This window comes from Micropterus salmoides, unplaced genomic scaffold (assembly GCF_014851395.1).
Source record: "Micropterus salmoides isolate LMB-PRFRI ecotype aquatic unplaced genomic scaffold, ASM1485139v1 Ms_hic_scaffold_258, whole genome shotgun sequence".
In the NCBI taxonomy this organism is placed as follows: Eukaryota; Metazoa; Chordata; class Actinopteri; order Centrarchiformes; family Centrarchidae; genus Micropterus; species Micropterus salmoides.
In genome coordinates, this window is record NW_024041795.1 from 14,401 (window position 1) to 41,622 (window position 27,222).

General features: G+C 39.4%; 2 protein-coding genes and 1 long non-coding RNA gene across 8 annotated transcripts; 2 read left to right on the forward strand and 1 right to left on the reverse strand.

Annotated features, from left to right (window-relative positions):
- Positions 1–58: 58 nt before the first annotated feature.
- On the reverse strand, positions 59–14,610 carry LOC119919148 (E3 ubiquitin-protein ligase CBL-like). 4 transcript variants are annotated; one of them, XM_038739616.1, is made up of 16 exons: positions 14,534–14,601; positions 13,861–13,937; positions 13,458–13,695; positions 12,396–13,202; positions 7,426–7,572; positions 7,170–7,326; positions 6,771–6,892; positions 5,973–6,110; positions 5,801–5,888; positions 5,519–5,650; positions 3,710–3,892; positions 2,588–2,734; positions 2,371–2,423; positions 1,604–1,681; positions 1,358–1,413; positions 59–730 (listed from the first exon to the last, which is right to left on the reverse strand). In XM_038739616.1, the coding sequence occupies exons 4-16, from the start codon at positions 12,767–12,769 to the stop codon at positions 612–614; spliced, it is 1,794 nt and encodes a 597-aa protein (XP_038595544.1). In that variant the 5' UTR covers positions 12,770–13,202; positions 13,458–13,695; positions 13,861–13,937; positions 14,534–14,601; the 3' UTR covers positions 59–611. The 4 variants fall into 4 exon arrangements, with proteins under 4 accessions (XP_038595544.1, XP_038595545.1, XP_038595547.1 ...); XM_038739617.1 differs by lacking the exon at positions 13,861–13,937 and having other exon boundaries at positions 3,710–3,889; positions 14,534–14,610; XM_038739619.1 differs by lacking the exon at positions 13,861–13,937 and having other exon boundaries at positions 2,371–2,420; positions 14,534–14,610.
- LOC119919151 lies at positions 13,967–17,227 on the forward strand. Of its 3 annotated transcripts, none has more exons than XR_005447633.1 (3): positions 13,967–14,416; positions 14,501–14,633; positions 17,039–17,227. It is a non-coding gene; the product is annotated as an uncharacterized LOC119919151 (long non-coding RNA). The 3 variants fall into 3 exon arrangements; XR_005447632.1 differs by having other exon boundaries at positions 13,976–14,421; positions 14,501–14,596; XR_005447631.1 differs by having other exon boundaries at positions 13,981–14,416; positions 14,501–14,596.
- Positions 17,228–18,169: 942 nt separating this feature from the next.
- LOC119919150 lies at positions 18,170–20,033 on the forward strand. The gene is made up of 2 exons (XM_038739621.1): positions 18,170–19,110; positions 19,864–20,033. The coding sequence occupies exons 1-2, from the start codon at positions 18,579–18,581 to the stop codon at positions 20,016–20,018; spliced, it is 687 nt and encodes a 228-aa protein (XP_038595549.1). The 5' UTR covers positions 18,170–18,578; the 3' UTR covers positions 20,019–20,033.
- The last annotated feature ends 7,189 nt before the right edge of the window (positions 20,034–27,222 follow it).

Sequence of the window (27,222 nt, forward strand, 5' to 3'; positions counted from 1 at the left end):
TTTCATATCCACAATGGGTGAAAGAAAAAACACCAAATGAAACTACTTGGAAGCTATGTATATGTTAGTTACAGGTTTATTTGTTTGATTTTAATACCATATAAGACTGTCTGATGGAGTTAGATAACTTCTTTATAAGAACAAGCTTGTGTGTGTTAAATGAAAAGGTTGCTTATCTCTATTGTTTCATAAATTCACCCCAAAGATGTGATTGCCCCTCTTCATTTGTCCATAATTATATTTTCAAATATCAAGCCTTTCATTCATTTCTATTATTTCTTGGAGGCTCAAAAAAGGCTTAAATGATAATGATGGTGTGCAAGACTATTGCACTAGACTACTAGACTTGGGAATCAGTACTGAAGCTGCTGTGGAGAAAATGGCAGCATAATTATTGAACAGTAGGAGGCGTCAGTGAGCAATTTTCCTGTCAGTCCCGCCCACTCACCTCAACCTCAGCAGTGCAGCTGACACACGGTCATTTACAGTTAGCCATGACAACAAAAACTATTTTTACATCGAGGGCTGATTTCTGGAATGAAGATATTTTAGTCACACAGGTATTTCTCACTTCATTTAAAGAGTCTTTAGATGACATTTTTTTCCCCCTGTCAGGACGACATTGTTCTTGTCATCTCTGCCAGGCCATATTTTTCTTTTCTCCTCTCCTCCCTCTCTTTATATCTTCGTCTCTGTCTGACTGGGCTGGAAGGTCCGAGCCATGCTGCTCCTACACACAAACACAAGAAGAGGTCATACTAAAATACACAATTCACAAGAAAAGTGTAAAGGTCTAAGGAAATATAAGATACTTAATCATGTTCCCTGACCTCTGAGAGAACTCTGTAAGATACTTTTAATTAAAAAAAAAAATGATGTTTTGATAAATGCATGAGACTAGTATTAGATTGTGAGTTACCAATGAAGTTTTGAGTGGTAACTTTACAGGAGTTGAGCAGAATTAAGACTAAAGGCTGAATCCTAAGCTACATAAGTAGCTCTCAAAGTAGAGTGAGCCAGTGCAGGGTGGGCATGATCAGAGGGGTAAGAACTGGAGTGAATCCAATGATGAATATACTTTTTACACAGCAAACACTTTGACCTGTCAACAAAGGGGTCACTAATAACAGTATTAATTGCTGCATCGCACTGCAATAACTGCTGGAAGTGAGCCATCGTTAACATTACCATCCACTTTTCTGTAATGACACGTCTGCTATGATTTGGGAACCCCAGGCTTCTTAACATGTTTTAGGATATGATCCTCTGCATGGTGTAGAACAATCTCACTTTTATTTAGTTTCATCAATGTATGTGTACAGTTCAGAATACAAGCTTACAACATGCAACTACTTACTGTTGCCATCCTTCTGAGAGGAAGAAGAAAACATTGCTTCTGTGAGGAATTCAGCACTGTTTAAAACATAAATTGGAAATATAGGTGAATTAGCTACTGAGTAAGAACATGTGAGTCAGCGTTCCACTATACGGCTGTGACATCATAGCCTTTTTTCTGATTATCATTAACACTGCATGCATCCAGGGTCTGGTGAAAAAGACTTGTTTATTGTAGTAAGTCTAAATGGAGACAGCTGTCGTTCACCTGTGGGAGAGTTGGTATGACGGAGGCAGCCCACCAGAGTTCTCCTCCTCACTGCTATATGACTCCTCTCCCTGACACCTAAATTGAAAGGGCACACCATATTTTATATTCCCCATGTTATGTGTTCTTCTAAAATAACTGTTAATGTATGGACCTTGTCCCATGTATATATGTCACTAGCACAATAAACAACAAATAGAGAACAAATTAGGGATTACCCCTTATAATCAGCTAGCACAGAGAATAATTAATAATTGTAATAATCATCATATTTGTGTCTATTTGCAGTAGCTGTTAACAATAATATGAATCCTGACCTTAACAGTTAAATGTCTGATTATTAGAAGGGTTAGGTTTTTATTGTACAGACAAATACATCAATAAACAGAGGTGCATAGAAACATATACATTACAAAATTAAACCAAAAAGACATAACCACCACAAAACAAACTGCACAACCAGTGCAGTTATTTCATATGAAATGCTGAATCTTTGCATTGTTGATCCAGATATTTAAAGTCATTTTGTGTGTTCCCAGAATTATGTTGAACACTTGTTACGGGTTTCAGTATTTTCTTAGTTTCCTTTTGAACTTATTTTATCAGTAGAGTATAAATAAAGCTGCAATATCAAGTTCCTTATCTCAGTAAAAAGAAGTCACTCTGTAGAGCATTAGCAGCATGCTCAAATTTAGACTTCTGAAGGTTTCTAGTATACATGTAGACAACAACTGCATTTTCCCCTTTACCTTTAAACAGTGTCCCACCTGTTTGTGTGTTGTTTGTGTCTTCTATGTGCTTCATTACCACTGTGAGCCTGCTGAAGAAGAAAAAAGGCCACAATGATTGTGCAGGCGTCACCTACTACAGATGTTCACACTATAACTGGAGAGTCTCTGCAATACTGACCATGAAATAACTTAAGTGTCTGTGGAGGGTCACACCAACAATATGCAAATTGCTTGAGTGTTGGTGGCAACTTACCAAGTGAGAGTGTTTAGGTGGTGTCCTTGTTTCTGATGTCTGTGATTGGCTGGAGATAGATGGACATGGTGGGGCTGTGCTGTTTTTAGGGGGCAGAGGTGGAGCGCTGATGTGGGAGCTGGGAACCTGGTAATCCAAACTTGAGAACTGTTGAGAGAGACTGTAGGCAGTCAGTGGGGATTTTGTCTTCTTCATTGGCAAACAACAAAAAAGTTACTATGAGCATGAGGATGCACGATGCAAATGAGGAGCCCAGAATTTAAGATAAATTTCCAGCTAAATCACTGAACTACAAGCATTTGATGACTGAATTAGTTGCACTTCGTGGTGCTTTAATGCTGGGTTCCATTTACCTCAGAATTTCAGAGCTGAGAATGACGTCACACCGAGTTGACCCCATTCCAGTACAACAACAGATTTAAGTCAGAAAACCAAGACTGACGCCTCTAGCCATTGTTAGTGTACCAGTTGATGACAACGCATTAAACATTATTTTGCGCATACAAACACCGAAGCAACATGTCCACAGATATAAACTGGACAGTACTGTGTGTACGACTCTTTTAATGAGACACAAATAAGACAGAAGTGCGATAAACAGTTGATTACTAAAGCTTTCACTACTGTTGGAGCTTGGAGTAACATTTTGAGGTGGGGGTTGAGGTTCTCCCGACTTTTCAAGTAGGAAATACGACTTAAGGGGTCATTCTGTTTGAATATTCAAAGTTTGCCAAATTCTAAAGTCAGCATGTTAACATGCTCACATTGACAATGCTAACATTCTGATTCTAAGTAGGTATAATGTTAACCATGTTCACCATCGTAGTTTAGCAAATTAACATAGTTATAGCTATTGCTCTGTCCAAACCAAAGATAACTTAAAATTTTGTCCAGCTGATGGCATTAGTGGAAAAGATGAGGGATCACCAAAGTTATAGCAATTCACTTGGCGGGGAAATGATTGTGTGTACTAAATGTCATAATTATCCAACCAACAGCTGTTGAGCTACTTCAGTCTGGATCAAAGTGGAGGATCGAATGATAGACCGATATTTCTATTGGCTAGCACGGCTAAAAATATACAAAACAAATGGGCATATTTAGAGAAATGTATTCACACACCTTCCTCAAGGCAGCCATTTCCTTTATTATCAGTTCAATGTCCTCATGGTCCTCCTCCTCTGTGTCATCCTCAACGTCCTCCTCCCACTGACCGCTGCCTGGCAGGTAGGGCTCGACGAAGATGGACTCTGTTCCTCTGATGTCGCAACGACAGTATGGGCAGGTGTGGCCAGCTGACTTCTGCTAGATAATTATCGATGACAGGTCACGGGCAGAGCAATGGAAACACTTTATGAATGTAAAGGCCCATTATCAGCCATTGTCATGAGAACAGCTTCATTTCTTTTGAACTGCATGTAGTGGAACATCTTCAAAGAAAAAAGCCACTAGCTTTTTAGGCTTTTTGAAAGATGAAGGAGGTGGAAAATACCACTATGAACAGATTGTAAATTGCGGGTTTTCACAAATGTAAACCAGATGAAGATGATGAAGATGTTACATTTTCTTTCATTGCTCTAGTATACACGCTTTGAGTTTCTCAAGGTTTTCTGATACTCATATCATGCATTTTTGTAGATTCCGGTCATCCTCTTTGCAGTCGTTGTTGTTGACACGATTTTTCAGATTGCTCCCCTTGTCTAAATTTGTAGCTTGTCTGACTGATATACAGTATATAATTTGGACAACTATTATTAGGCCTATTTCAAACTCTTTTACTTGCACAAACTGCTTTGAAAATCATGAAAATTAAACCTTTATTTAAGCTGACGCATCCTGTTATCTGTTTTCAGCTGCAAATGTTTTTCTTTACATTTACAAAGGTCATTATGCTGTATTGTAAACTTACTGCTGATGAGGGAGTTTGCTTGACCGCAATCTAGACTAACTTACAACTTTTCCATTGCGGTCTGACGTCCACAAAGCATATCTAATTTTCTTTTCCTGTCTGTCTGTCTTTCCTTCTCACTCTCTCACTCAAACTTTTGCTCAAAGTGAATGTGAACAAAACAGTTTGAGGAGGATGTTAGTCTGAACTCACACAGGAAGTCCTCAGCCAAATGCCAGGACTTAGCTATGCACCTTTGTAAAGACCCCTCGTGAACAGATGGGAGGCTACTGTTGGCTGAAAGAAATAGTAGTAGAATATGAAGCTGTAGTTTGCCAGCAGCAGCTTTACTTCGTCTTTAATGTCACAACTGTGAATAAAAGAGGAAGTAGGAAGTTGGGGCTGTCCCGTTGCACACAGGGCATGCTGTCCACATGACGACAGCATTATTATTTAATGACTTTTGTGACTTGTGTGCCATATAAAGTGGTCAAATATAATGATTTTATTGAAAGACCACTGTATGACATTCTGTGTATCTTCCTCTGACATTTATGTAGATGTGATCAGGCATCTACATTTATACAGTTGTCAGTTTACATACTGACAGCATCTGTCATTGATATTGTGAATTTCACAGCCTTTTTCTTTTTGAACCATTGAGCCAAGCTTTGCCCTTGTCTCTCCAGTAAGATATCAAATGATTTTCTCATGCAAAGAATCGGTTCAAGAGGGTTTAAGTGTGGAGTATTTTTGTGGCCCGGAGGGAACACAGAGCATATTTTTGGCATCAACCCAAAAACCACATTCAAATACCAAGCATTGTTACAGTATGGTGGGGCTATAACCAACAACCAAATCAGGGCAGCGCTGATTTTCAGGTTGTCTAGATTAGTCAGCCCAAACTGTTTCACTCCATTGAACACAGACCAACTGTTACGGTAAAAGTCATCACCATGTCAGTAGGCTGGAGATTAGCATGTGTTTTGAAATAAAGGTGGATATACTGTCCAGTAGGCTACAATGTGCATAGGGGTTCATACCTGCCAGCCTCTGAGGCAGGGTTTGCACAGGAGATGCCCACAGGGCTGGATACGAGTGTCCTTATCCCTCTCTGCACAGATCTTACACAGCTGGAAGGTGCTGCCAATCTCACAATAAAGCTCATACTGCTCCTGTTACAGTGGCGGTTTTGGTGGGTCCACAGAGAAACAAGAGAAAATGATAAGAGAACATCTCAGGATATGATCTATGTTTGTCTTGGTAAAGCTTCAGGATGCTACTGGCAGTGAATTGATAAAAATATATAAAGTGCATCCACATACTTCTGTTACTTTGACTTTGCCCCTCTCGGCCGGTTCACACAAACTTGTCAGGTCGAGGTTTACATCGCGGCCATCTGGGTAGAGGTAACTGCAGGCACAGAAACACACAAATAAGAGAAAAGGAACAAAAATAGAAAAAATAAACCAGATGCCTGTGTGTTTTTGTCCTAACCAGCCTTCCTTGAAGCCCTGAATGAGTGCCTGGTAGAGAGGTGTATTCTGGGGGATGGTCTGGACGATGCTACCTTCTTTTGTCACATGGCCAATAGCCCACTGGCCCATTCTTGTGCAGCTCAGGCGAAAGATATAGCTGGGAGGGAAAGAGATCCTTGCAAATCACATTTGTTGTACAAGACAGAAAATCAACACTGAAATAAACTTTGAGAAAGTTTATACATTAAAGTTTACAGATAAGTCACTTGAATATTATTTTGTTTTGAGTTGTCATCGAATCTCTTGCAAATACATTTGATTTGGTCTATATTTGGTTCTATATTTGTATCAGTGCAATTAATTCCTCTCATTTACAGGTGCAAAATTGATGCTACAGTACAAGTAAACTCACTGTATGACACTTTGGGCCATGCTAATTTCTCATCTACATAATGTCATTAAGCTGTACTAACACAACAACATCATCTCTTGAACATGAGATGGAAAGCTGGAATAAAGTGCTAATATGCCAAAAACCCAAGCGGCAAAGAAATACAAGGTACTTCAAATTAGATTAAAAAGTAATAAATGAAGCCATTTTCCCCTTTTCATCATGAATAGCCAGGCACTTAAAATTATTGGAGTGCTGTTGCTTTAAGGACCCAATTTCTTACAACTGAGATCAATTGCCAGATTTGATGTAGCTCAAGTACATAACAACCTATTTAGTGATTGTTAGAGTTTTGAGATATGTGTGACATAAATCAGCTTTGCTTTTCTTAGTTCAGTCAGAGTTTGTTGCTGTGTTCATCCTCACCTCCCAGGTCTATGCAGGTAGTGTTCCAGGCGAGCTATAACCTGGTCATAGGTGAGGAAGGCCATGTAGCCTGGATGAGTCACTGCTAGCTGGTTCCAGTTCCTTATGAGTGACCTCCAGGGCTAAAATGAGAGGAAAGAGAATCAGGATGTGCACTCATCTTCATCATGTTTCATCACTAAATGAGATTTTGGGAAGTGCACATTTTCGCTGTCTTGATAGGGGTTACTATGGATGATAAAGATACCACTTTCATGCTAAAGCTACAGTCAGTTAGCTTAGCTTAGCTAGAAACAGAGGCAAAACTTTAGCCTGGTTATAGTTGAATTTTCACAGCACATGTCAAACTATTCCTTTAAGTGATCACTTATTACCTTTGATTTGAAAATTTCACCTTACCTGAAACAGTCTAGTGAAGATGTCAAACTCGAACACGGAGATGTGGTCATTACAGGTGAGATCTATAGTTGACTTCAGAGCCATGGACTCCATCCCTTCCTCAAATGGATGTACGCTCTGCAGCTGCTGTTTAAAACTATTCCACTGCACTATACACCTGTCAAGACACATTATTAACATGTAGCGAATGCGGACACACAAAAAACTCCCCAACAAAAATGAAATCACAAAATGATGACACTTTTTCCACACTCACTTGTTGCCAAATGAATTCCTCCAAAACTCCTCAGCCTCTGTCTTAGTCAGCCTGTAGGTGTCACCCTGAAAAAATTCCCCTGAAAACATGGCCTTCAGCTCCCAGAGCATGTGGCTGAACAGCAAGGACAGTTTGGTCAGGTTCCTCCTGAGAATGAAAAACACAGCAGACTTTCAGTTCTGGTTGCAGAAATAGAAACGGGTATACATTGCTCTAATATTTCAATGTTTTGGCACCGTAGTGTAGAAACAACTACAAAATATACAAACATGCACAAAGGAAGGAGTGAAAGTTTGCTTGTGACAACTATTTGTGATCTAATGCATATAAACCCATCTGGTGAGCCAATAACTCATTTGCCTTAAATGAATAACCCTCATCTCACACTCTGCCTTATAATTTTCTTAAAGCTCAAAGTTTTCAAAGGCCAGGGACATTTGTTCCTGCAAAAAACCCATTAATCTTTTCATCTCACGTTTATCATTAGGGCTTTTGCAAGCTAAGAGGAAAGACTCCAACTTGCAGTGTAGGTGTGTGAAATCATGGGTGTCAAACTAGGTAAGCATGTTCAGCAGTGACAAATGTGGTTTACACTGGGGGTTGGCTATGAATAGGCTGTGTGGAAATCAAATGAAATAATCAAATCTATAACCATCACTTTAAGTGTTCTACATTTGATATGCCACTGCTTTGTTCAGTTGAAACAAGCATTGCTGAAGCAATGCTGATACTTTCCATAGATACACAAACATACACATAAACACATGCAAACACACACACAACAGGTAGTCCAGCTAGCAAACAGGATGCTCTCTGTTGCATGCATCTGTAAATACCACAAAACGTTCCATTGGCCAGTGTGTCACCTTAGGCCAGTCGTTACCAGTCTTTACTCTCTTTCTAGGCTCTTCTGGGGTCATTTGTAAATTGCATTTGTAGGTTTTTTGACAATTATATATTTCTCAACTTGAGAGTTTACTTTTTTAAATTGTCTATACACATGTCTCTTTGCCAACATGCAGCTTGGTGGACTGCACTACATTCACCAGTTTAATCTACTATAACACCAGCAGAAGACACTCGCTGACAACAATAACGCTTTTGCATTATGGAAAAACTAAATATGTCTAATTTGTCTTCCCACAAAAGTAGAAAATATTCCAGCACATCTACTACTTCTATAAAAAAAAACAGAATATATTGATATGCAAATATTTTTGGCCTAAAATATACTGATACTGAATATAGAGTATACCATTACTAGTCAGTCATATCTATTGAATTTGAATTTTCCTCTTTTGCAAGACATTTTCGATGCATCGATGGAAATCTTCTGCACATCTGTCCAGCAGACTCTGTGGGTGATGGTCATAGACTTTCCACCTCATTGTGAAAAAAGAACACCTCTATGGTGTTGAGGAGGAGAGATTAATGTGCGTAGAAATGTTTAAGCCACATGTCTCGCTCTGGCTGGTCCTTGACATATATCTTAACATATAGATACGTATGTATCACTTTCACACATCAAGAGTCAGGCTGTGTCTGAAATCACCCACTACTCACTATATGGTGGACTAAATAGTGAGCTCGCCATTTTGTAGTGCTGTCCAAATGTATAGTGATGATTATTATACCTTATATAGTCCACTCAATTTATCCCAGAATGCATTTTGAAAAGTAGTGTACAGCAGATGGTCACTAACCAAGCCGCATATACCATCATGCATTGCGTTGATAGAAAAAACTGATTGTCCAACGGCAATGACGTAACTAGCGGTGCCGAAATAACGTTTGGAGTAGTGTCCGAAAGTGTTTTAATAATGTCAGTGAGCTCACTATATAGTGCTCTACATTCACCTCCCTACATAGGGGGTAGGGAGTGGTGAATGACACTAAGCAGAATGTGATAATTATTTTTTACTTTTAAATATCAACACCCAGAACCTGAAGCTATCTCTGAGTGCCCCTGCCTTTAAACATTATACTCATATTCTCTAAATACAGATCAATTCTGCATCCTAAAATACACTGACATCTAGGATAAGTCTGTGCTACAATCTTTAATTGAAATTTACATTCAGTCTCTAACCCTAACCCTGAACACAATGAGTCGCTAAGAGTACTCTAGGGCATAACCAGTTTAATATTTTGTTTAGGTGAAATCTTGGTATAAATACGCAAAATTTATATATTTAATGTTATTAATTTACCGGTATTGACTATGTACCATATAATTATCAGAATCTGAACATTTGCATTTGTGTCAGAAGAGGTCAAAGACATTAGTGTCAATCTTCCAGCTGTTAAACTTTCCTCTGTCTGTTTCTGTTGCCTATCAGATCTCAGTTCTGTTTTTAGATTCACATGATAGCCAGCCATAAATGTCACTTACAAAAGGGAGATTATTGTTTTAACCATCCAACATCAATGTTATTAGAAATAGACATCAATGTTATTAGAAATAGTCTGTGACAACAAGCTGCAAAAAAGAGAAATTACAGAAGCAACATTCTAAATACACAAAAGAGGATATTTACTCAATTTGACATCTTAGCCGCATTACACATAACACAATATGAATTTTCCACATGATTGCCCATGCAGATTCAGCTGCGGTGACAAGGCCATCTGTTAACTTGTGTGCAAAAGATTCTTGAAGATGACGCAATACATCTTCAAATATGGCTTATGTGATTTTCAGATTCCGCTGAAATAAAAATGTCTGATATAAGCTGGAGTCTGTAACGAATTTAATACAATGAGTAGATTGTACAGTGTAGTGGAGAGGGATCTATATGCATCGGCCAGATTGGAGCTCAGCGTTGCCTCAAAAGATTGAGTAGGGCTGGGTGATGTAGCTGAAATTACAGTAATACCACAATATTACTGCGTAAGAATATATCTTCTATTATTGATATATTAAAAAATACGGCAAATGTAAGTGATGTCACCTATTAATTTTTTTAATGCAGTGTACTGAGTGCAATAAATCAAAAAGCCCTACATGCGTGCAATTTAAAAACCAAAATAACTGTTTGTTTTTAGATTCAATTTCAAAACATATTGTGGAGAATGATAATATGATATAACTAAATTCTCCCGATTCGATAGATAAAGTAGATATCAATTCAATAGATGGATCCATCTATTGAATTGATATCTACTTTATCGATATATTTCGAATTGTGATAGATAGATATCAATTAGATAGATAGATAGAAGATAATTAGAAGATAGATAGATAGATAGAAGATAGATAGATAGATAGATAGATAGATAGTAAACAACTTTACTCATGACAATGTGCTCCAGATCCCTCCTGTATGTTGTATATTGTCGCAATACATTTGCATTAGACACAATGCTCATCCAGTCCTGCATTTAGGCTGCATGCAGGTTAAAAGATGCAGTAAAATAAAAGCAGAGGATATCTGTGTATACCCTGGCCTGGGGGACAAAATAGATGGATGTCTGTTCAATGCTCACATACTGAGGTTGTAATTGTTTTTGCCTAGTTCCCCCACATTAGCATGACAAAGATGCAGGTTTGGCCCTTTTTCCATGCCCATCATTAGTAGTCTCAACAGGAGTAGGGGACGCAGCCCAAACTCCCCCCAAAAAAGTCACTCTTTTTAGCTGTTCTAAAATATCCACTTTAGCAAAACAGCAAACTCAGTTTTCCCCCTGGTACATAATAAAGTCTATATTTGGCTTGTGGGACCCGGGGAAGTTTTATTTTACTGCAGTTTATACCAGCTATAGATGGTATAAAACAGTTATTTCAGTTAATTTAATTTAGTGTTCAAGGAGGCGTCAAAGTCTCTATCGTAACTGTCAAGTATTAAGTTAAGAATCTTTCTTCTAGCCATGCAAATACTAAGACTACTATTTTTGGATTCTTGTAAGAGACCAAGCCCCGGTCCCATGGTACTTAATAAAGATTTAAGGGATATGTGGCCTCTTTCTGAGGCCACCTAGTTTATTTGTCTTACAGAAGGGCGGGTTACTGAGATGAGTTTGCCTGGAAAAAAATCATATTTTCAGTCTGAGAACATGATCTAGTTGAATTGTAAAGAAAATGGCGAACACAATATGAACCCATCCTTAAATGGCCGGTTACCTCGGGTGGTACCTGGTCATGCAGATAGTTTTGGTTTTATTTGTTCAGGTTGTGAGATCTCTGACATTCAGTTTGTTTAAATAAGTTTGAACGGAATTGAATTTGTGGTGCTCACAGAATTGTAGAAATTCGAACGCAACATATATTGCTAGAAAAAAGTTTTCCCATTAGCAGTTCCATTCAAACTGTCCATGTAGTACAGTGAGGATGCGGCAGAAATCACAGACGGACATTATTTAAAACCTGGGCAAATAAAACAAGATAGCATTACAGGAAATTGAGAAACTATGTTGGTTGCAACAAACAATTATTTTCATTGTTGATTAATCTGTAGATTATCTATTAGATTCATCAGTAATCAAAAATAATAAAAAATGCCCAACACAAGTTCTGAGAGCCTCACGTGATGTCTTCAGGTGTCTTGTTATTTTCCGGCCAACAGTGCAAAACGCAAAAATATTCAATTTACAATGATACAAAACACAACCAAACAACTACATCTCACATTTAAGAAGTGAGAACTAGCACATTTCGGCATTTCCGGTTACACAAATGACTGAATGGTTAATTATCAAACTTGTTGCTGATAAATTTTCTCTCAAGCAACTAATATATGAATAGCTTTTTGATTTGTACTCCAAACTGAGAAACATGTGACAGTATGTGACTGAACATGATGAAATGACTGGTCACTCAGCTATTTTAAAATAGGACAGAGGACATAATCCTGAATGAATGAATCAAGCATGAGGATTTATATGAACCTTTTTTGAAGTAACCATGTAAGTATGGCATCCACTAAGACGTGCTCTTGTGTATAGATGTAGAGGTCAGCCAGTGCCCTTCTTACCTGTAGCTTGATGTTTCCTCAAATATCTTCTCCCGTCCCTCTTTAAACAACAGCAAGGCCCTGTCCGTCTTATCCAGCAGATTTCTGACATGGACTCTAAGGTACTTGGCCTGGTCTCCATGGGGTACCTGACCGCCTGCCGGCCTTGAGCCTCTGTAGGGCTCCCAAACCTGCACGAGCAGCCTTGTGCTCTCAGATACCAGGTCTGGTAGGTATGGCGGACTGTTCCTCAGGCCCAGCCGGGGGTTAGTGCACAGCTCGTGGAGCTTATCCAGTCTTTTGATGGCCTTGTTCACTAGCCGCAAGTCTCCACTGCTAGGGGTCTGGAAGCTCAATTTCGGGCTCCTGGAGGCTCCTGAACCTGCTGCCGCCATTGTTTGGCTGTGTTTGAAAGCGATGCAAATCAAAAACGGCCTTAAATGTCAGTCTGTCTGCATGTGTGGGGGCGTTACAATCAATTATTATGCTCCTGTTTGTGATGTGAAAGCTGAATTAATTTTTGAACGTGTGAAAGTTTATGAGAAGAAATAGGAACAGCTATTAATACAGGCTCAAGTTTTTGAGTGTTTAAGCTGGTGTTTATTGTCCTTAAAATGATTTTTGTGAGTTCTCAGCTTCATCTGAAAAGCACACATCTTAGCCTCGTCAAACAGCATCCACCCTTGATCCATATATGAATCCAACAGCATTACATTATCCAATAAAGGATAGCACGTTCAGTTACAGGATTTCTAAAAATGCACTAGGCTAAGCATTTCCTCCCAAAACAGCCACTCCTGTTCGTTTGTAGTCTCCCTCCTGTCAGATCTTCGGAAAAATACAAAAATACAAGATCAGTTATATAAAAAGGTTGATTTTTTAAGATTTCCACAACAGCAATAATACAACAATACAATACAACACAAGAGGCTAACCATGAGAAAGCGTGAACTAAATAAATAAAGAAAGGAAGGTTTGAGACATGCTATGAAACAGTTTCAACTTCTACTACCCCACTCCCACAGAGAACTCTTTAAACATTCAGCCTTTCTTGCCCCCTGTTAAGCACAGTGCAATGCTTACCAATCTTCATGCGCACATTTCAGGAGCACATTTCAGGAGCACAGCAGTCACACGTTCTCCGGATCAACAGAGCTGAGATGTATTCACAGCACAGCGGAAAAATGTTCTGTCATTGGCTGAAAAGCTGCTGCTTCTTCTTTTTCTCTCTTTCTTGATGTCACCCTCTCACTTGCTTTCTCACCCTTTGATTAGTTTCCTGGTTGGTTACAGCCAGCCAAACAGGTTTGTTTTCTTTGCTCTATTGCTCAGGCAAGCAGAGAGAGAGAGAGAGAGACAAAGAAAGAGAGAGAGAAATGGGAGGGAGGGAGACAGAGAGATGTGCACTCAGAATTCAACATTTACTAAGAATGAAAGCTGCAAGACCTGAGTAACATTTAGTATCCAGACAGGTATGGCTGCTTACTAAAAGACAGGATGCTCAAAGGTCAAAATAAGTCCAGCAGCTCCTGGCATATAAGACAAATCATCATCTTCACCTGACTGTCAACAAAGAACAATATTTAATTAAATGGATTTAGTTGAAATTTCAACCAGAATTTGTAAAAGAGTTATTTTTATGAATACAAAGAACATAGTTATGAAAGGATTCATAACAGCCTTTTTTGTATGTAGGCCTATTGCATTTTGAGTGACACACCTAAAGTTAAAAAGCTAAATAAAGCTGGCTGGAAAAATCACATGACAACATGTAGGCCTACATGTGGTTTTGCACCTATAAAAAGCATGTCACATCACAATGTGAAATATGTGAAACAGGTGCTTTGCACATGTTAGAAATGTACTTTTTACATGGCAAATGTGGTTTTAGAACATTTTCGTTGCATGATGTGTGGAACCTATGTGATGACATGTGAAACTGATGCGCTCCCCATATATTCTACATGGTAACACATTGCTTACATGTCACCGCCTGTGCACTACCACATGTGGAAAAACACGGGAAATTAATGTGGCTTTCTGTAAGGTTTGTTATGAATATCTTTAAAGCAAATATCTGTTTCAAAAACAATTTTCACACTAACAGGTCCTTCTCATGTGTATAGATGTAACTAGATGTCAGCCATGGGTTCCCTCACCTGCTGGATGTCTCCTCTCCCCTCAGCAGAACGGCCCTGCAGGTGTCTGACATGGACCCTGGGGTACTACAAGATTATTTATCTTTAGCAGCGTCATCAGGTCCAATATTTCAGTTTGTCCAATATGTTTGTTTTTATCAAAGTAACTAAAACGAACGATGTTGCCATCAGCCCTATCAGCCTTTGTGTTTATGCTAACTAGTTAGCTAGCATGCTAACTAGTTAGCTAGCAGGCTAGTGCACTAAACTATGATAAAATGGTGACCATGGTACACATTTTAGCTAACTGTTACTAAGTTATCAGTGTAGCATCTGTGCGTTAGCATTGTCATTGTGTGCATGTTAGCAAGCTCACGTTAACTTTGTGGGTGCAGCCCTGACAGCTGCTAGCATGGAGGTGACTTAAAACAAAAATGTGATTTTGTTTAATCAGTTATTTAGTACGTGTGCAAGAACTATTTGATGTGTCTATCTCAGTTTGAAGAAAGAAGGATATGTCTCTACTCAGAAGTAGCTTAACTTGTTACATACGCCCAAAACGTTACTCAGTTCTTGGAAAAATAGGAGTAAGTTAGCAAAAACACAGTGTAGACATACTATGTTACTATGGTACAAGTCATCCATTCAAATAAGTAAAAGTAATAACGTAATGGCATCAAAATATACCTCAACTATCCAAAGTAAAACTCATTATGCAGAATAGCCTAATTTTAACTACTTGCTTGTATCTGCTGGGTAGCTTCAAGCTTGTAAATCCTCCCTGGGATCAACAAAGTTTTTTCTTACTCTATAATAGGCTACATCATAATGTGATTTTTGAATATTTAAGTACCTCAACATTGTTACAGTACTTGAGTAAATGTACTTACAACTTTACTTTCTACCACTGACAGCCAAGCCAACACTATTAGAAGCCCATACCGTTCACTCCAGCCAAATAGAATATTACAAAATGGTAATAAGAGATGACACTAAAAATGTATTTACTACAAATATATTGGAAATAAATACCTGACATATTAACATAATTAATAATGGCACATTTCATATAAAATAATATATTCAGTATAATATTAGCCTACATGTTTTGTGTCCAGGACTTGTATATATATGTATTCATCAGGAGTTGTCAACAATGGATAAATTATTTATTTCTTAATACTCTGAGTGAGAGGAAACATTTCTCACACGTATTGCTTGTTGGCACACAATTTGCACTATTACAATGACAATACTGACAACCTCTGCTTTAATATCCACAAGAGGGAGACACTGCACTGGACAGTCAGTTTAGTGTTGTCACTGAAAGCTGATTATTTTAACCATTTAAATGTCAGTTTCCAGCTTAATTTACCTTAACTGAAGCCTTTCTGGTTTACCTTAACTGAAGAGTATATATATGCTTTAAACATATTTAACATAGCAGTTGTGCATGATGTAGTAGCCCTACTTCCTGCTGCAAAAGACACATGTCAAAGCCACTTACTCAGCATCCAAAGATTGCGTTAGTTTGTACTGTATTCACCAAATATATGTTAATTGTTTGGAGATTTCAAATGCTTAGAGTTTTCCTTGACCGTTTTTTGAGTGTTTGGTGGCACCTTTGCTCTCCTGGCACAAGGGGGCCTCATTTTATTGGTCTCATTGGCTTGTATCTGGATATGTCACCTCATGGTCTGTGCCACTGAGGACTGCTCTCTGCATTTACCATGCAGTCTCAGAATACTGAGCCCCAAAATTAAGGGTTATGTGATGTTTTCTGTTTACATTTATGTGCATGCTCTTAAAGATCACAGAACCTCAGTCAATGTCTCATTCTTTAAACAATAAGCTATGTCTTGTGTGTATTCAGGATGAGACTGGCCATAAAAGAGGTAAGCCTGTGTTCATAAACAATGATACCTAATGTTAGAGCAGCCCATAATGGTTGAGTGCTTTGACAGCTGCAGAGCATGTTTGTGTAGTGTCAGGGTCTTTTAGGGACTTTAGACACCAAGCTTGACTTTCCGTTGCCAGCGCCACACTTCAGTGGAAAGAGGAAAGTCCCAAATTGACCCTGGTAATCAGAGCCTATGGTCTGAGGGTGGAGTAGGATAAGATGAAAGACACGGAGATGAGGTGTGATTTGTGTGTGTTCAACTCAATTCTATTTATATAGTGCCAATTCACAACAAAAATTTTCTTATTGCTCTTTTCATATAGAGCAGGTCTAGACCGTACTCTGTAATATTATTTACAAAGACCGAACAATTCCCACCATAAGCACTTGGAGCGGATGTGTGTGTGTGTGTGTGTGTGTGTGTGTGTGTGTGTGTGTGTGTGTGTGTGTGTGTGTGTGTGTGCGCGCGTGCATGCTTGTGTATGCACAGTTATGGTTGGTATACATATGTTTGTGAACAGGTCACCTGGCGACACGCAGGGCATCTGTGACATGGTAAAAACAGGTCAGTCTGAATAGAGCAACTTCTGTCTCAATTCTTCCTTTATTCTCCTTACTCCTTTTAGGCAGTGCAAGCTCAGCTCTGGTGACAGATGAAGGGACTAACTGTGCATGTGATGGACTGCAACTTGCAAAACAACACCAGAGGGATAAACAATCTAGAAATAAGCATCAGGATTACTGGAGCTGTCATGTCTTGTGTATTTAAAATGTTATAAGTTCACATATTTGCAGAATACAAAAATCACATGTGATTTTGTGAGTCCAGCGTGCTAGTAGTGCCAGAAAGCTGTCATACAACAATCAGCTGTAATGAACCAGAACTGGAACAAAATTGTCGTCTATACTGTAATGAGATCAACAAAAGTGGGACATTGTGTAACTTTATGGACTGAAAATAAAAAATTATGTCTGCTGACCTGAGGCACTGAAACATGTGATCAAAATAACAAACAAACAAATCCCTTCCATGACATCATTAAGAGGGTACAGGAAAGTTCAAAAAGGAAGTCACCTCAAAATGGTAATTAATTAAAAGTAGCCTACCCTATATAATTTGCACATTGCAAGTTGTTGAAGTCAGTCTTTCCTTGCAGCATTCTGATCGATACAGTGGGACAGTCCGTTAAGCTTTTAGAATAAAGGAAATAAAAGACACAGCTCTTTATTGCTACTTTAAACTGATTCTGAACCTTTATCCATTCTCTTCACGCGGTATTCAGTTGTATGTTAACTGCTAGGCTACTCAAGTTCGGAAATAGCATCCTGAGTCTAAATCTAATATTGAAGCCTTTATTATTAACAAGATTGCACGCAAAAAATGGAAGAAAGGACAATTACAATGAAAATATGTTCGTAAAGAAAATGTTCGGTTTGTAAGCGTGTTCTAAGTTAACAGTTGAGCGTGCATTGAAATACATTTGGGGTAGCCAGCTACAGTGCAGCCAATAGCTAGAGGGAGTCCCCTTTCTCTGACCTGCTTGCACATTTTGCACATAGATTTGCCCTGCAAGAACCGCGTCAAAAGCACCGATCCGTGAACTTCTTGAGAAATTCAGTAGACCCATTAGATGTTTTGAACTTGCATGCAAAACAGACAGATGTCAAAGAGTTCGGAAATGCAGAAATTATTGTGAATTCAAGGCAGTGTTTTCTCTTTCCCTCTCTCACTCAGTATAATTTGCCCTTAAATGCTACACTCGCTTTCTTTCGATTTAAAGGGAAAGCACCGCTTGTGTCACAGTGAGTACGTTCATTAAAAGCAGATGCACTGTGTGAAGCACTGTAGCTCACCTGCAGTTGTTAGCCTAGGTACGCAAGGATACACACTATCTGCACTAAACTTGTAGTAACTCTTCTTCAAAAACAAATTTGCATTCCGAGTCAATGAATTTTGTCGCTCGGCCTGAAATACACCAGTGACACAAAAGGAAACAGAGTGATGATTTGATCGCTGCCCATTTGATTTCATGGGGATGGGAATAGCGCACTATTGGCCACTTTGGATGGACCGATCCCACTAAACTGTCACTGAACGTCGAGAAGTTGTCTTCACGCGCACACACCTGAAACTTCTTCAGATCCTGAGCGCCTCGCCCACAGTTGATGCCGAGGATCATGACCATGAACGGTGACCACCAGTCGGTTGCCACAGCGCCGCTGGATCTGCGCACCACTAACCGAGAGCGTGGGAGCGCCGGGTCAAGGATCCCGGACTGCAAAGGTCGTGTCAGGGACGCTCGGGTAACAGGCGGCTCACCTGCACCCCCTGCGTGCACAGGAACGGATAGTTTGGAAATACGCTGCCCCTCGGTCAGAGGCACACCGGGCTCAGAATCCGGCGCTGCTCGCAAACGACCAGCGGACAAATCTTCCTTAAGGCTTCCTTTTAGGAAACGCCCGATTCTTGTCGAGCCGGAGACCCAAACGCAGTCACCGGCGCCACCAGAAAGTGTAGACCGCTTTTCCCCTGCGGTAGATACGGACATCACAATTCGGGAAAGTTTTGCCGGTAGATTGGGACAAGCCACAGACGAAAGCAGGGTCGTTGCAGCACAGGTGACTCCCAGGCAGGTTGAAGAGGCAGGACAGAGCCAAGATGGATATCCTATAAGCTTCATGTACCCATTTGATTACGGTAAGCGTTCTTTCTTTATTTTACATTAATATTAATATTGATAATAATAAAATGATAATATAGCCTATATAAACTTAGTTACACGCCAAAGTTTTGCTTCTATAAAGTTCTCATCTGAAGTAGTTCCAAGGGAACAATTATGGCCAAAACAATCAAGCTGGGTGTTGCATTAGTGCATCTGTCTGTACACTCAGTAAGACTATTAGACACACAATTTAGGGTTCAAAGACAGAGCATGGCACAATAAATTGGTATAGGCTATAGCCTGTTACATGGACGATTTTGGTTTTTAAAACAGTAGCAACACACTACACAGCTCCCCCCACCCCCTCTTCAATATTTTTAGTCACTATGTATTACAGGTGGAAGGAAAGACAGTGGCTTCACAGTTGATGGTACAGCTGCTGCTGAATCAATGAGAAAATGTCCAGTCAGCCATTCTGATTCTGCAGCTATCCTCTTCAGTCAGACTCTTGCACTAACAAAAGTTGCTTAGTGGGTCAACTCATAACTGAATACTACTCTTACACACACACACACACACACACACACGCGCGCGCACACACACACACACACACACACATGCACAGTTGCACACTTCCTTATTACCAAAAATGACTTTACCAGGCCAGCCTCTTTATTGTATGTTTCTCCATTACTTTCTATTGAAATCTTCCTGGATCTCTATGTCTTTTTCTCTCTCTCTCTCTCTTGTACTGTCTCTGCCTCTCTTTCTGTGTCATTCGTGCTCAGGTTCCTGCCGACTGTACTGTGTGGCTGCTGCCCCAGAGCCAAACCCTCTGGCCCACCCTGGACACCTGCTGTCTGGTGTCGCTCTGGCTACACGTCAAGATGAAGATGGAGACACGTATGTTGATGTATTTAAAATGGCTTACAGTGGAAGATAGTCTGCCACTTCCTTTGTGTATGATTTAATCACTCATATCCATCCATCCACTACACATATATCCAAGCCACTGATGCATTCATTAAACTTAAAAGATTACTATGATTCATCCAGGCATTTTCATAGTCATCACATTTCAGTCAGACGGGTGTGTTGCCAGTTGAAACTTGGCACAATTCACAGATCTGAAATCTTACCACATTCATAAATATTCATGAGATTCCCGGCAGATTGAGTATTTTATTTCATTTTTTTGGATTGAGTAGACATCACATCTTTACCTGTACAGACCACGAGTTTGAACTAGTGATCCACTTACATAATGGGCCCGAGATTAACAGTTTAATATGGAAAAATTCCTATTTTCTTGGAAGTGGTGACTCATTTGTTGCAAACTTTCCAAAGTTGCACTTAATTTGAACTGTCCAAAAAAACTAAATGCTTCACAGTAAGAACAAATTGGATTCATTTTGTGTTTCTTTACATTGTTTTTATTCTAAAAGATTCAAAAAATTAATATTCTTTTGCTTAAAACTGAAATACTGTACTGTGCAAAGGTTTTAAATAGGTGTGGAAAATGCTGTAAAGTAAGAATGCAAATTGATATTTGGTGTCACTACTCTTGGCCTTCAAAACAGACATCTTAAAGAACTACCCACAGTTCTTCTGTGAATTTAGGCAGTGTCTGTTGCTTCTCTCTCTTCATGTAATCCCAGACTTGATGATGTTGAGCTCTGTGGGGGCCACACCATCACTTCCAGAACTCCTTGTTCTTCTTTATGCTGAAGAAGCTCTTAAGGACTTTTGATGTATGTTTGGAGTCATTGTCATGCACATCAGATGCGTCCCTGATGGTATTGCATGATGAATACATATCTGCCTGTACTTTTCAGCATTAATTCTGACCAAATCCCCAACTCTGTTTGCAGAAATGCAACCCCAAACTTGCCAGGAACCTCCACCATGCTTCACTGTTGCCTGCAGACATTCATGTACCATGTATCTTGTACCGCTCTACAGCCCTTCGGCAAAGAAACTTCTCTGATAGAGCCAAACATTTAAAATTTTGACTGTAGTATTTTGATCAGACCCAAGCAACTGCTGCTATTTTTATTCACCCCAGTTTCTGTGTTTCTGTCTATAGTCGAGTCACTTGGCCTTGTTTCCATGTCGGAGGTATGGCTTTTTAGCCTTAAGTCTTCCATGACGGCCACTTCTGACCAGACTTCTCCAGACAGTGTTTGTGTGTATCAGGGTACCACTGTTTTCTGATAGTTCTGTGCTGATGGCACTGCTGGACATATTCAGACTGCGAAGGGAGGTAAACATGATGCATCTGCTGCAGTAAGTTTCTTGGGCCGTCCACTATGTCTACGGTCCTCAGCGTTGCCTGTTTCTTTGTGCTTCTTCAAAAGAGCTTGGACAGCACATATAGAAACCCTCATCTACCTTGAAATATCTGCCTGGGAGAGACCTTGCTGAGGCAGTCTAACTACCATGTGTCTTGTTGCTCAGTCTTGCCATGCTGTATGACATAAGACAGTAAACTGTCTTCAGCAACCTCACCCAGTTGTATTCCTACTACGCAGCTGTTTAAGCTAATAATTATGTTACAACCTACACACTGCACTGGGGATCTTTAGCACTTGTTTGGTATGATTGTTTAATCATACACCTGATGATATGCCTAGACGAATTAATGCTGTTTTGAAGGCAAAGGGTAGTTACACCACATATTGATTTGATTTAGATTTTTCTTATGTTCACTCCCTTTGTATTTTGTAAATTGATAAATATAATCGATTAACATGTCTATTTTTGGCAGCTTTGTTACTTTGGAGCATTATTTCCACACCTGCCTAAAACTTTTGCACAGTACTGTACATACCTTTATGTACTTTGATGCCCTCTATGGTGGCAAGAAGTAATTGATATAAGTAATTGATATCTTAACCTCCAGCAACATGTAAACAGATGATACAAAATATCAATAATCCAACCCAGCTGTTTTCCAGCAGTTTTTTAATTATCCACCTACTTAGAAGGCTTTCACATACAATCTTTGTGTTTTTGCCCATTCATGGATCTTGCATTTCTGTCTCTTGAGTTGCATTCTCAAATTTGTCTTTGCATGAACCAATAGGCCTTTTTCACAGTAGACATTTTGACTTGTGGGATTAGCAAATTCAAATGTCCCAGTGTGACAGTGAGCCAGCATGCATAATATGTCATGTAATGTTAAAATGTTGTGCATGAAAAAGTCCTATGACATATTAGTCTGTCTCATAGTTCCTCGCCAGCCAATGAAAAAAAGTGAAACTGAATTGGTCACATAAATAAAAAAGTGAATACAAGGGATTCGCTGGGCTGGACCCAAACAAGTCTCACCAAGTGACCTCATTAACAAAACTTTTGGCGTTCCACAACCTGGATGTGGTTTGTGTCATGTCTGTATCATCTCTGTTTATTTGTTATAATCTCCACGACTCAAGTGATTCTGCATATTGAAGAGGTACAGTCAGTGCCCCTCTCGTATCCAACCAATTTTTTTTTTTACTTTCTATAAGGGAAAGTGGTTTAGCGTAGATCAGGAATGATTTACTAAGTGGCAATGGAGACTTTGTTCTAACACACTAGCCTGGAAACTGTAGCAATTGACTCTGAGCTGCTGGATTAAATGAGTATTGCATGAGCAGGTATGTGTTAGTGTATGTGTGTTGAGCAACCTATAATTTTAAGTTGACTAGCCTCTCAGGGTGTAGGATCGGGGGGGTTGGGAATGAGAATACTGTACACAAGAAACTAGAGGAGTTTTCATAGACCACATGAATGCAAATATTAAACTTTAACGCATGGTTACTTTACTTTGTGTAAAGGTTTAACGCCCACCCACACACTAACTGAAATGTCAAACTGATACAAGAACACACACACACACGCAAACACACACACATGCACACTCACACACAAAGTCATGTGAGTGAAAACATAGCATGTCCAAGAATTAAATGCCACTTTGATGTTGTGGTTTCAAAAAGTATCAGCAATATTTGCATTCATTTGAAATAAACTCGTGATGACCAACATTTAGCGGAGCCGTAAGTCCCGTGATATGTCACAGCTGTGTATTGTCCCACATCTGCTTCAGAGGCTCATAATCACTATGACATGTCTGCTATAAACAGATAATGGCAAAGAAATAAGAAGAATGCAACGGATGTTGACTCTCAGAATAGACATAAAAAGTACTTTTTCTTTGTTATACATGCAAAGTTATGAGTCTCTATATTTTTTAACATCGGCGCCCTAAAACCTGATTTTATTTTTTATCTTCTCTTGCTGTATATATTGTTGACACTCCTCTCTGGAGCGTCTTGCAATTATGTTATCCATAACACAAAGACAAAATGAAAAACTGACATGAACATTGTCTAATTAGCATTGACTTAATGCAACAGCAGCAAATCTAGGCCCTTTGTAATGAACTTCAGAACTCGACTAGCTTACGTAGTACCTACTTGTTGTTTTGTGGTTATATAAAACTTTGTGTGAATTCTGCAGAAACATTCTCAGCCCCCCTGTCCATTTCACACTGTTTGTATGTACATGAGTGTGTGTATGTATGCACATTGTCAAGAGATGCGAGCATGCGCCTTCTCTTACGTCAACGGTGGTGATCATCCTCTGTTCTCAGCGCCTCTGAGCCCCTTAGTTTCGGGAAAACCAGTGGTTGCTCAGTTTTTAAACACGATTGCGGTTTTTCTCAGGTGTTTCTGTCTCTCTTTTCTTCTCTGTGTTTTTAAATGAATGGGCTCAAAAAACCCAAACATCCGCTCTTAACTTCCTCATTTACCGCTTTCTTTCTATCAGCTTTATCTCTCTCTCTCTCTCTCACTCTCTCTCTCCATTTCTGTTTTATGTGTCACTTGCTTAGCCACACTAGATGTGTAATGTGCATATTTTCTTACTGCTCCTACTACATGCTGTCTGTGCATTTACACACCAACATATGCAGATTTTGGCAAAACTCTGATTATTGAACTTGAACCATTTAAAATTACTACAGTATGTAGACCCAGTACTTTTGCACATGCACTGAACCAGATGTAAACATTAAATGTTTTGTTTATGTAAAGAATAGAAAACGAGACTAATAGTTTACAGCCATACTAGTTGGTCTATGAGGCTATACACATGCACAGGGGTGCATACTTTGAACTAAGTGTTAACTCCAACTTGGCAATATGCTCTCAATTACAGAGCTAACATGCAAATGTTTAGCCGGGAATATTTATCATGTATACCATATTAGTTTAGCGTGTTAGCATGCTCACATTTGCTAGTTGGCACTAAACAAAGTACAGTTAAGGAAGATGGAAATGTCATTGGGTTTGAGGTATTTGGGCATAAACCAAAGAATCGGACAAACATTGGCTGATCTAATGGTGGCACTGGGGGAAATTCAGAGGATCACCAAAGTCATTATGATATATCCTTGGGTGCCATTGATATCTGAATGCCGAATTTCACGGCAATCCATCCAATTATTACGATATTTCAGTCTGGACCAAAGTGGTGAACTGACTGACTGACTGAGTGACATCATGTTACCCTTATGATGACTGTAGAAATGGTAGAAAAAATTATTCCACAAAACAATAAACTGCTTGCTCATCCAGTTTTGCTCAGACACATTCCAACCCCATCATTCTTTGTAACGAGCACAGCAGATATACAATGTGATGTGAAGTCATCATTTCTTGTTAACTGGACTGTGGTGCGTCTCTGTGTCTCTTTTGTTTACTATTCACACACTGACACACACCTCATCACTGCTCAGCTGGTCGGCAGACCACAGCATATGTTAGGCTGATCATTCAGTTTGGCTGCACCCTCACTCTCCATACCAAAAAGGATACTGCACAATGGTCCCATCGCTCTCTGCGTTCTCTTTTTTCTCTTTTCTCACACTGTGTTTTTGACACTCTCTCTCTCTCTCTCTTTTCACAGACACACACACACACACACACACACACACACACACACACACACACACACACACACACACACACACACACTTTGCACTGGGACTGTCTGTGTTAATGCAGCAAGCTTGGGACTCCTGTCTGCGTCAATGCCGCTGATGCCTGAGGTTATCTGGGGCTGTGGTCTGCCCCACTTCCAGGAACTAGAAACTGTATAGTTTCATCTTAAGAGAAAAAGAGAGATGGATGAAGGTATAATAGATTATATCAAGATAGAAATTCACTCTAAAACTGCATAAGAGACATTTGGTTATACATTTAGTTATTAGTTTCGTCAGAGCTCAATGACAAAATACTACACAAACCATACCTGAACAGTATTTGTATACAGTATACTGTATTTGACTGTGGAAATACTGTAGAATGATCGGTCACTCCAATCACTGTATGATTTATTGTTGAGACACTGCAGGGGCTTTTTAAGGCAAATATGGTTAGCTGATGGCATGTACAGTAAATATGATTACTACATCATTTTTTGATACTGATTTAGCACTGGGCTGACTTCAGTTACAGGAACAGGGACCAGCTGAGGAAAGAACAACCATGCTCACTCCTGTTCCAACATACAGTTCTGCTTTTTCTGCTGTTCAATCTGATGTCAGGAGCAAATCATCTGATTTTATTTTAGTTGCAGTTCCAACCTACTCTTGCACATACATTTTTAGTTTTGTACTCACACTGTAGAGTGATATCTACTGTATGCTTACTCATGCACTATGTGCAAGAATTATGTATGTAGTATACTGCATACACATGTACACACAGTTTATCCACGATTTGCATTTCTTTTTTGGTAAATCATTTAATTATATACACAGACATAGTAGAGCATGACTTTGTTTTTTCCCCCTGCTACCACCAAGTGAAGGCTAGCACATGCTTAGGCTTCAGTTTAACAGGCCACAGGCATTATACTGTTCATACTTGCCTTTATCAAGTCATCAAAGAATCAGAATGTTTCTACTGAATGTAGAGATTATGTAAGATGTTTGCTTTTAATGTGATTGGAAGAGATCATTAGAGTAATGAGACACTGGGTAGATAGATAGATAGGCGAGTACATACATACATACCAAAGAACCTTTCCTTGAACTGCATACCAGTTTTGCTAAAATGGGCAAGAAGGTGTAGTTCTTGCACTTGACACTGTACGTCAGAGCGTCTGTTATTTGATTTGTTTGAGAGGTCTTCAAACAATATTTTTTCAGGAAGGAAATTACTGTTATTAATGACTCCGTGTCAGTGGGACACACTGCTGAGAGGAAGTGTTGCAAGTGCTTTTCTCATTGTAAGAACTTATTTTCTGACCTCAAATTCTGTGCAAGCGTACTTTTAACTTCTCAAGAAGCGTCCCTGTTTCCTGTTGTACAATTGTTCTGTATCTTATTATGACTTATCCATTGGATGAAGCTGACTGAGTTAACCTACAGAAAGCCCCTGTCAGAAACCATATAGCTTAATGGCTGGATTTCACAGCACACCGAGCAAGATAAAGAATGCTGCCATTGTTACTGACAACAGGAAGTGACATAAAACCAGTCTGGCTCTTACTGGAAGCTGCTTCTTCTGACAGAATAAAAAGCATAATGTGAAAACTGCTAACTGTTTTCTACAGTATTTGTTTCTACCTTTCCTAAACTTTGGCCTGCGTTTGTTCTTTCGCTTCATGTAAAGACCACAGATAGAGGTTTCCCCTTTAGTCTTGATAAGGGTGTGATAAAAGTAATGTGAGTCATGCCTGTACATCTGTAGAGCTCCTCAGTTCAACTGTCAGTGGGATCATTTAGATCAAGTGATCATGTAGAATTTGCTGTTTCTGATCACAATAAAAGCCCTTCAAGGTTAAATTTATAGGCCATGAAGAGAATGTGTGATTTTTCATCCCAAATTAGTGATTTGCAGCACATAACCCATAAAGCACAACATGTTGTTTTTAGACTTTCTTTTCACAGATAAAACAATGAGATATAATGTGAGCTTTAGAGGTGCTGGCAGGGGAGTAGGAAGTAATATTTTTGTAAGGTTAGGTGGTCTCGGGGCGTTTGTTTTAAGGCAGAATGAGTAGGATTTGTCAGTTTCTGTTTGTAAAACACATCATTCAAAGTTGCCCCCACCTCCCCAGCTCACTGAACGAGATGGAGAGAGCAGTAGCAGTGG